We start from the raw sequence: 9,604 nt of genomic DNA on the forward strand, positions 1-9,604 counted from the left end.
CGTTTCAGAATAGCGGGTCTTCATTGATGATATTTTGAGTCCCTTACAGGGAAAAAGAGAGAGTTTATTTCAGTGAAATTGGGCCTGATGGTGCCACTCTTTTGCCTTGTATAGGCAACAAGACGGTATCAGAAGAAAACCAAACCAGGTTACTGTCTAGCGCTACAATTAAATCAAAATATTTTTTTATCAAAAAAACAAAATCAAAGAACAAGAAAACCTAGATAATAAAAAATCATAGATGCGTGGGTTCATTATGCCTAAATCAAAATATCAATAAAATTTCAAAATGTTTTTTTATAAAAAAAATTATTAAAACAATAATATATTGAATTGATGTAGATTAATTATATTAACCTATTAATCTTATGATGCTTGTTTGGAATAACTCTATAAAAAAATTTTAAAATAAATTATAAGGATCAATTCAAAACTCATCAAATATCAAAGGATAAAATAAAAATAAAAAAATTTAAGAAAAATTTAATATTAAAAAATAAAAAAAATTCTAAAAAAAAAAAAATCTTGCCCGGGCACAAGTCACAATCTATAATCTGAATAGGATATTATTTTTTTTATTCATGTTTTAGTTTCCCTAACAAGAACAATTAATGTATAAATTATGAGTACTGTCCTTGAACTCGCATTAACTTTAAACATATCACTTGGGTAAACAAAAAGGATAAAAATTATATAGGTGGTGACCAGTGATAAGAATTTAGGATCAAGAGATTTGTTTTTTCTGTAGTCTCAGATTCGAGCCCCGTGATTACTTATATGATGGTCACTGGAGGTTTATATGGTCATTAACTTCAGGATCTGTGAGATTAGTCGAGGTACATGCAAGCTAGCCTGGACACAACGTTAAACTATAAAAAAAAAGATAGAAAATAATCTAGTCTTTCTGTAATTAATTTAAAACATTTGTTTTGGGTCTTGTCTACGAAGTTATGCTCTGTGTGATAAATTAGTTACGTGTTTTATATTGTAGTGGACTGTGCAAACGTTGATAGCTTGATTCGAACCTTCAGAGGAAGGTCAACAAATTTTAAATCCAATGCATTAACAACTCAGACACACAAACAATTGGTTTTCAATGTCGCCCAACTTAATTTTAAACAAAAACATTTGCTTTTGTAAAAAAAAATAAAAATTGTTGACATGTCTCAATCTGACCAGAAAACTGGGAGGGATAATTTTTGGATATAAAATTCAATCTTTCAATATGAAACACTTAAATAACACATAAAACTTTTTCTAAACTATATAATAACCCTAAAAAAACTCAAAAAAGGTTAGAACAATGAAATTCAACATGAATTAAAAAAAGCTTTTCGAGCCAAAATCAACTAGAGAAAAAAAAATTATCATTACTAAACTTTATTTTTTGAATGAAACATATTGATATTAAAAATGATGAGTTTTTTATTTGAATAACGATTAAACTAATGATTTTTTTTCTTGATGTTTTCGGACAATTTTCTCTCTTTTTTCTCCAACTCCAGAGTTGAAACATTATAAAAAGTAATTTTCAGGATTAAAATGAATTTTTTTCAAGAAGCTTATATTGGTTATATTTTTTTTCTTGGTTTATACTTTGATCTTTTATCTTTTAAAATTTTCTATCCTTAAAAAAATTGACAAATTGATCATTGAAGGTTGCAAAAAAAAAAAAAGAGGATGGGAAAATGAAAGAAAATTGATATGTGGAGCTATAGTGAAATATCTAGGAGTTTTAGAATGTTCAGTTAGAGTCAGAGGCGGTATCATTCCAGTGGGGAAGTATTTAGAGGTAAAATAACTGATATAAAAGCGCAATCATATAATTGAAATTAATACAATGGCTCAGAGGAAGAATCTTGTCATGTGTACTTAACATTAATATATTGCTGATTAATTACTGTATAGAAGTCGAGTTGTGCAGGCTTCCTTCTTATTATAATATCACTATGGCCTGTTTAATACGTGTAAACATGAACACCAATAGTTTAATACTTAGACTGAGTAATATCGAGAATATAATTGTTGTTATTTTTTAAAATATTTTTTGTATTGAAATATATTAAAATAATATTTTTTTAATTTTTTTTTAAAAAATCAACGCATCAAAACAATCTAAAATACATAAAAAAATTAATTTTTAATAATAAAAATAATTTTTTAAAAAAATACAAGTACAACTATAATTCCAAACACTTACGGGTAAAATGTTGATCGTCTTTTATATATTGTTTGAACAGAAAAGGCGATGCGCAGCGGAAGATGATACAGGACAGGGAGCTGGCAATATAATCGCACAACCAAGGAATATACGAGGTAATTAATACATGGTTGTTGAGGTTTTTTATTATGTGAAGCAAGTGGGAATGCCCTAATTGCTGATAATAGAAAATTGTCGGAACTTTCTTGCACGACGTCCCCAAATTGCTTAAGAATCCTGGTCCGAAAGACAAGGAGCAAGCAAGCCACTAGGCTGATCGGTAATAGTCTAATATTGCCTTTATTTTGATGAAAAACAACAGTGGGGCTTGAAGTTGCCTTGTGATATATCTGCCCTTGATTCAGGCAGGATTACACATGGCAAGAGTGGGATATGCCAATCACCAACAAACCCTCTCTCCGTTACATTTTGTTCTGGGGGAGGGAACACTGTACCCTTCATGGCATTACAAATTAAATATGCGTTAATTTACGCGGTTGCGGTAGTATTTAAAGCAAATCATAGATTTAATTTATTTGATAATAATAAAACACAATTTATTTTTCACGTGGAATCCATGTAAATTTTGCTAAAACTACAAGTTTGCGGAAAGCGGCTCTCAGCTGCTTTGCGCAAACTTGCGGATAATATATAGGTTACTTTTCTTCTATTATTATACTATACAGTGGAGAGTGACTCCACTGTTCACGTGAATAGTGGAGTCACTCTCCACTGTTCCAGCGATCCGGTCTAAAGTTAAATGCATTGAATCGAGTCCGACCTAGTTAAAAAAATTAAATTAAATTTTTAATTGTGTTTTATTCAAAAAATTAGAAGGAAATCGCTTGATGACGTAACATGTACTGAATTTGATCGCAATTCAAATTTTGTTTAAGATGATATTTTACCTAATGTTGTTGCGCGTTTAAGAAACCAATGAAACTATAGTCCTTGTCGGATGGATTTTGTATGTGATGAAATTGTAGATAGTTTAATGGAATAATAAAAAATATTTGATATAAGTATTATTTATTTCATGATGTAATAGCAGTAATTAAATTTACAATATTTAAATTAAAAACCATCAATATATATATATATATATATAACCTCAATTTGAAAAGCATTATTTTAACCAAACACATTAAACTATTTTTTGTTCAATTTCAATTTTAACCACAGTTTTAACCGAACATATATAAATACCAAATCAACCTCAATTAAAATTACTTTTTATAAAATAATTTTTTTCAAACCACAATCATAAAAAACTACCACAATACCAATAGGCTCATGTATCCATTGTTTTTGTTTTGAAAATGTTTTTTTTTAAATTAAAATTATTTTATTATTTTATTTTAAATTAATATTTTATAATTTTTTCAATAATTTTAATATACTTATATAAAAAATATCAAATATACCCTATGTCAGCTTGGAAACCGCATTTTGTTCAATTAAAAATTAAAAAGCATTATTTAAATATATTTATAAATAAACAATATTTTAAAAAATAATTATTATTACAATAACAAACAAACAAAAAGACTCTAAATCAAAATCAACGTGGAACTCGACAACCGCGGAACTTGACAACAGCGAAACCTATTGATTTTTATTTTTGAGTTCTTTTTTTTATATAAAAAAAAAAAAGCACAGGGGACAGAATTCTTAAAATTCTCAAACATACAATCGCTATTCTTATTTTTATCTTACATGCCGCTTAAACTAAAAAACTAAAACCAAGTCGACAAATTGATGCTCGGTACACATCGCTGCACATTCTCGTTCATTTTGGCTGAGAAGGTTCAAAAAATGACAGCTTGGAGGTTGGGGGGAGAGCCGTGTAAGGGGAGGAGCAACCGATTTACAAATCAGGGTCAGAAGGAGAGGTCCAAATAGAGGCGGATAGTAAACGTCTAGATTTCCAACCGAGGACAAGCCTGTTGCTAGCCAATTCCTCCACCCTGTACCCATCATTGAAAAGCCCCAGTAAAAGCTTCGCCTGGCAATGATTGGCAAAGCTTATTTTGATTGGCTGAAACCCCACCGCAGCCAACCTTTCTCCCCACGAGCAACCCTCTTCTCCACGCGCCGAATAGATCCGAGCCAATGACCCAGCAATTCGTGGCCCCAAAAACACTCTCTCAACTAGAGCGCGAGCCCGACCCTGCATCGGGAAACCCGCCTCCAGAGAATCATAAAAGGCAGAGTAGTGGTGCAATGAGTCCATGAACCGGCTCACAAACCCTCCATCTCCAATGGGGCCCACCTCCTCTTCCACCATGGCTATCAACCTCGGGTTCAATGTCTTGGCTCCGGATAAAAACGAAGCAACCGAATCGGGTGCCCGGTAACTAAAATGAGGGAGCTGTAACATACAATTCATAACCAATGCCTCCCCTCGAACCAGCTTCAAAGCAGACGGTCTAAATGTCTCATCAGAGTCTAACCTACACTGATGGAAAGAAAAGGGTTGACCAATTGATGCGGCAAAGGCCACTAAACGACGTCCCGTTTCTTGGACAGTCCCAATAGACCTCCTACCACTACCACCCCTTGACAAAGCTGTGATCCTAAGATGTGGGGTTGGTGGGCCATCCTTCCTGGAAACTAAAGCTTGCATCAAAGAAGCCCATTGGATCCCTTCCATGATATCGTAGTCCACAATATGAATCCTTCTATCATCAGCTACAGCTTCTAAAATAGCCTGATTGGCAGTGAAATGCCCAAACTTGACATAAGGCGACATGTCTTGCAATAGCTGAAAGGCCGCGAGAACATCACTTTGATGATGATGATGTTGAGGATCGTCGCGATGGTGATGATGGTAAGGCCCATTGTTGGTTCCCGAAAGATGTTTATTACTGTGAATACTTCCACTGCCTTCTAGTAAGCCTTGCAAGGCGTCAGTGAAATAAGCAGCTAATCTTTCCATGTTGGTTCCATCATTTGGGGACACCAACTCCTTGAGCCGAACCAATATCACCCGAGCCAGATCACGGTTCTTGTTTAGACCGGTAAGTGCCTCGGCCGCAGCCATCAATAGATGAACAAGCCGCAAGCCCTTCAAATCGTCGCTGCAGCTTGTTTCTTCATCCACAAGCAGAGTGTCACTTGTGGACATGGAGTTGCTTGTGTCTGGTGTCAAGCGAATACTGTGATTCATTAACGCTCCATCATCCATCATGGAATCGATGAGATCTTGAAAGTCATCTTGGGCACCTGATAAGGCCTCCCAGTCGACCATGGGTGACCAATCATTCCAATTGCAGCCATGGTCATTTTCGGTGGAAGTGGTGGGGGTTGTGGTGGTGGTTGTGCTGCTATAGCTGGAAAAGTCGAGCTCAAATTTGGCTCCATCTATAGCCATGGCCATGGTTCAGCTGAACTAATAAACCTAGCAAATGTGTTACGATGAGTAATTGTGTGTATCAGCTATATATTAACTTGGGGTTTTGGAGAGAGGAAGGAGCTGAAACAAGAGACAGTGAGGGACGCAAAGCAATTGTCTTCAAGGCTTTAATTAAGATATTATCAACTAAGCTCGGGCTATTGATTCCATGCTTGTTTGGTTTTATATACACATTTCAGGGGACTTAATCAGGCAGTGCTGTTCAATAATGAATGTGGAACTTTACACTGATGCCCTTGCATTATCGAATATTATCGTTAACGGCACACATTTTTTTTTTATTATTATTCGAACAACAGTGCTAATTTTTTCCAACCGGGGGGGGGGTACTTCTGATGAGTTGCATCTCGAAATATAAAATCATTACTTAATACTCAATGTTAAAATTATAATTATTTTATTAAATATGATACATGCTCTATAATTTTAATTTCTCTACTTATGATAAATGTTACATAATTTAATAAGCAAAGTTTATTAAAAAAATTAACATCCCTAATATTAACATTATCCCTTTAAAATATATGTTTATAAGAGGAACCTTCATGCATGGTTTTACTTAAAAAGTGGGCTTCAAATTTATTTTCTTCCTTAATGGCACCTTCTTAATTTTTTAAACAAGGACTGATTAGATTAATTTTTAAATTATATTATTATTAAGATACATTCTACATTAAGTTGCTCGACTTGAGATAAATTAAACAAGTAAAACAGATACGAATGAAAATAATAATATAATTTTAGAGTTAATTTAATTCAAGATTTGTATTATAGATAAAATTAGTTAATTTGAATTGATTAACGTTTTGATATTTTTTAATAAAATTAAAACAATATTATTTTAATAAAATTTATCATGAATTTTTACTAACCGAGCATGTACCAGGGCACAGGGCCGATAGCCCCACGGGACCAAGTGATGTCTTATAATAGTTATTTTAGTAAGTTGCAGGCAGTGGATTTGCAGAAAGCCAGGGAGAAAAACAAAGAAAATCATGGAAGCATATTAATTACGGAAAAGATGAGGAGTGTGGGAGCAAAATCTCCACTGTTAGGTTAGCGGCCTACACATAAATGACAGAGATCTAGCCGTACACTCTTAGGGTAGAAATCATCAAAGTTTTAACCTGACATGCAAGCATAAACACATATATATATAACCAAGGCCCCGTGAATCAGAATGGCAGTTACGATTCAGTTACCCAAAAAATGTCCAAAGCCACTCTGAGTTTGACTAGGCACTCTTTTGTGACCACGTCAGCATGGATGCCATGTCATCATTAGCCGGCGGGACCAGGCCGGTATCTTCATTGCTCACTCGAGTTCGGTTTCATTGCCGTAAGAATGTTTGGTATTCTGTATGCAAGGTTTGTCAGGCGGATCCACCTACCCTACCTGGCTAATCTTTCAAGTCGAATCTGATATGATGGAATTGATTAGATGATTTTCACCGTAAGATTGGTCAAATGTGCTGGATCCTATTTTAGCATACGTGGAATTCTTGCCAGTGTATTTATATGCTTAGCAAGTACATAAATAGCGTACTCTACTCGTTCAAGTAGATTTGTGAAGGCCGGATGGACTTGAGATAGAAGCTAAGCGAGACAATAGGAAAATTCAGGAGGATGCTTTTCGGTCACTTTAGAAGTTATGTTTTTGGTGGTATGATAAATGCGTGGAGTGTGGTCCAAAATAGCACAAATAATAATAATAATAATAATAATAATAATAATAATAATAATAATAATAATAATGTTGTGGTGATTTCTGTGGTGATATATAGGAGCAAAAGATATGCAGATAATACAAAAGCAACTTGGTAACTGGTTAAAGCTTCGTGAAAATCTATTTCCTTAAGAATAATGTTGTTTCAGCACATTTCAATCAAAGTATAAAAACAACATGTAGCTGTCTAGTAGGGAATCCAGTTATAAAAGTTTGAGATCAAGGGTTTGCTCTCTCGATCTCATACTTGAATCCTGTGGTTGTGTTGTTAGTATGATAGTTACTAGAGATTTATATGGTCATTAACTTAAGGGCTCGTAGGATTAGTTCAGGTACATACAATCTGGTCCGAACACCCACATTAATAAAAAAAATCACTTGTAAATAATGAAACTCGTGACATGTGTTTTTCTTTCCTATTTAAGAAATATGATAACTATTGATGTTTTTTTTTTTTCAATCAGTTGTATATTTATTGAAATGAAAAATAATGGAGCTGCTGGGAACACGAGTTGCATCTGCCAACGCTTTAATTTCTTTATTTGCTCAAAGTCGTGATGCAAAAATCTCCATTGATAATAAAAAGCAAGTAGTGCCGATCACGTATATATTAAACAATCATGGTGATTTTTTTTAAAATAAAATTATTCAGTTTGCTCGTTTCAAAAATTGAGAAAAATATTTGTGAATAGAAAACCCATCGGATGGCTAGGATTGCAGTGATAAAGTCGGGCATCCAAGACGTTGAGTATTATTATCCAGTCAAAGTCAGCTCGGCAACCCATTGATAAAGACAGTGAAATTCTAAGAGAGGAGGAAAGGATGAAAAATAACTCCAAACCCATGAAAAAAATTGGAAATACGATACAGTGAAGGATGAGCTAAGTGTGGCGGAAGACGTGGCAGCATTTGGTCTCTTGATCGAATCACAAGTGTTTTTTATTAATCAAACGGCCGGCACGCAATGAACAGTATGATAAAGATACGTCGCCGAAAGGGACGCATCCCCACTATTGCAGGTCAGGGGGCGCTGTGGTCCTGTTCGGACGGCCACTTGCGCGAAGACCAGTCAAAGGCGGTTTAATTATGATTCTGAAAAATTATGATTTTTTATTATTTTAAATCATGATTTTTTATATATTTTTAGATTTTTTTATGTTGTAATATTAAAAATCATTTTTAAAAAATAAAAAAATATTATTACAAAAAAATACTATAATTTTAAACTATATCAAAATCAAAGACATCTTCTACAGTTGCACTATCATGTATTGCTAAAAAAAATGGATGAAATGTTGATTACCATTTTTAGCTCATATGGAGTGGCAAAATAAATTAGGAATGACAATTTTTTTTTGCTTAGTTATTTTCCTAATTAGTATGGATATTCAAAATTTCTAATGAATAAAAAATAAATATTGTTGAATCAAATTCAAGCCCGAGTAAAGAAAAGACATTAAGTGCCCTAAAAACACTTATCGGCTTTTTTCCATATAATTGGTGGAAAAAACCTGTAAATACTATATAGGATTCTTTCCCTTTTACGCAAGTCTTTTATAATATATAGAATAGGATTTCTCTTGAACCAAAAGCAACTTCAACAATCCATGTTTGACATTATCCAAATTTGCAACCAAGCTCTCTTACTTAACTATGCACTTACCAGACTCTTTTTTTTTTTTCCTTTTTCTTAAAAAAAAGGTCTCAAGCAAGGACCAAACCATGAATTTTCTGATCTTGTCTACCAAGCAAATATGCAGAGTTGTTTTTCCACGATCAATCATTAAATCATATACATAAATTTATCAAGTTAATAATGAAGCTTCAACTCAAATACATAATAGAAAATATAAAAAAAATAAAAATCAATATAAAACTTTTTTTAAAAAATAATAATAAACTACATTATCGAATTTGAATCCTTTGAAACTTGCATCATTCAATATTTTATGGAATATAATTCATCTATGATCATATTTGAATCGATATCTTCAACAAGCTCTCGTTCAATGTAAATCATCATAGAATTTGCTAAGAACTCCTCTTTTATTTTATTACAAAGCATAATTTTAACATGTTTTATAGCTGAAAATGCTCACTTAGTTATGGTAGTAGAAACAAGTAAAGTCAAAACAAAATGAATCAACTTGTCAATCAAATGATAGTGTTACTACTTATTTGTTTCAAGTAATCCTTGAAATAATTTGGAAATGATAGACATATTCTGAAAGCTCTCACGATGAATCATATTAATCTGATAATGT

At 33.1% G+C, this 9,604-nt stretch overlaps 1 protein-coding gene across 1 annotated transcript; it reads right to left on the minus strand.

Annotated features, from left to right (window-relative positions):
- Nucleotides 1–3,664: 3,664 nt before the first annotated feature.
- On the minus strand, nucleotides 3,665–5,763 carry LOC133693969 (protein NODULATION SIGNALING PATHWAY 2-like). Its single transcript, XM_062115363.1, has one exon. It carries the CDS (start codon nucleotides 5,577–5,579, stop codon nucleotides 4,068–4,070), a length of 1,512 nt encoding a protein of 503 aa, XP_061971347.1. The 5' UTR covers nucleotides 5,580–5,763; the 3' UTR covers nucleotides 3,665–4,067.
- Between the last annotated feature and the right edge of the window lie 3,841 nt (nucleotides 5,764–9,604).

The sequence above is a fragment of the Populus nigra genome, chromosome 5 (assembly GCF_951802175.1).
Source record: "Populus nigra chromosome 5, ddPopNigr1.1, whole genome shotgun sequence".
NCBI lineage: Eukaryota > Viridiplantae > Streptophyta > Magnoliopsida > Malpighiales > Salicaceae > Populus > Populus nigra.

What these genes read in the sequence shown, in the direction of transcription:
- LOC133693969 (XM_062115363.1), bottom strand. Translation starts at nt 5,579, where the DNA reads ATGGCCATGGCTATAGATGGAGCCAAATTTGAGCTCGACTTTTCCAGC.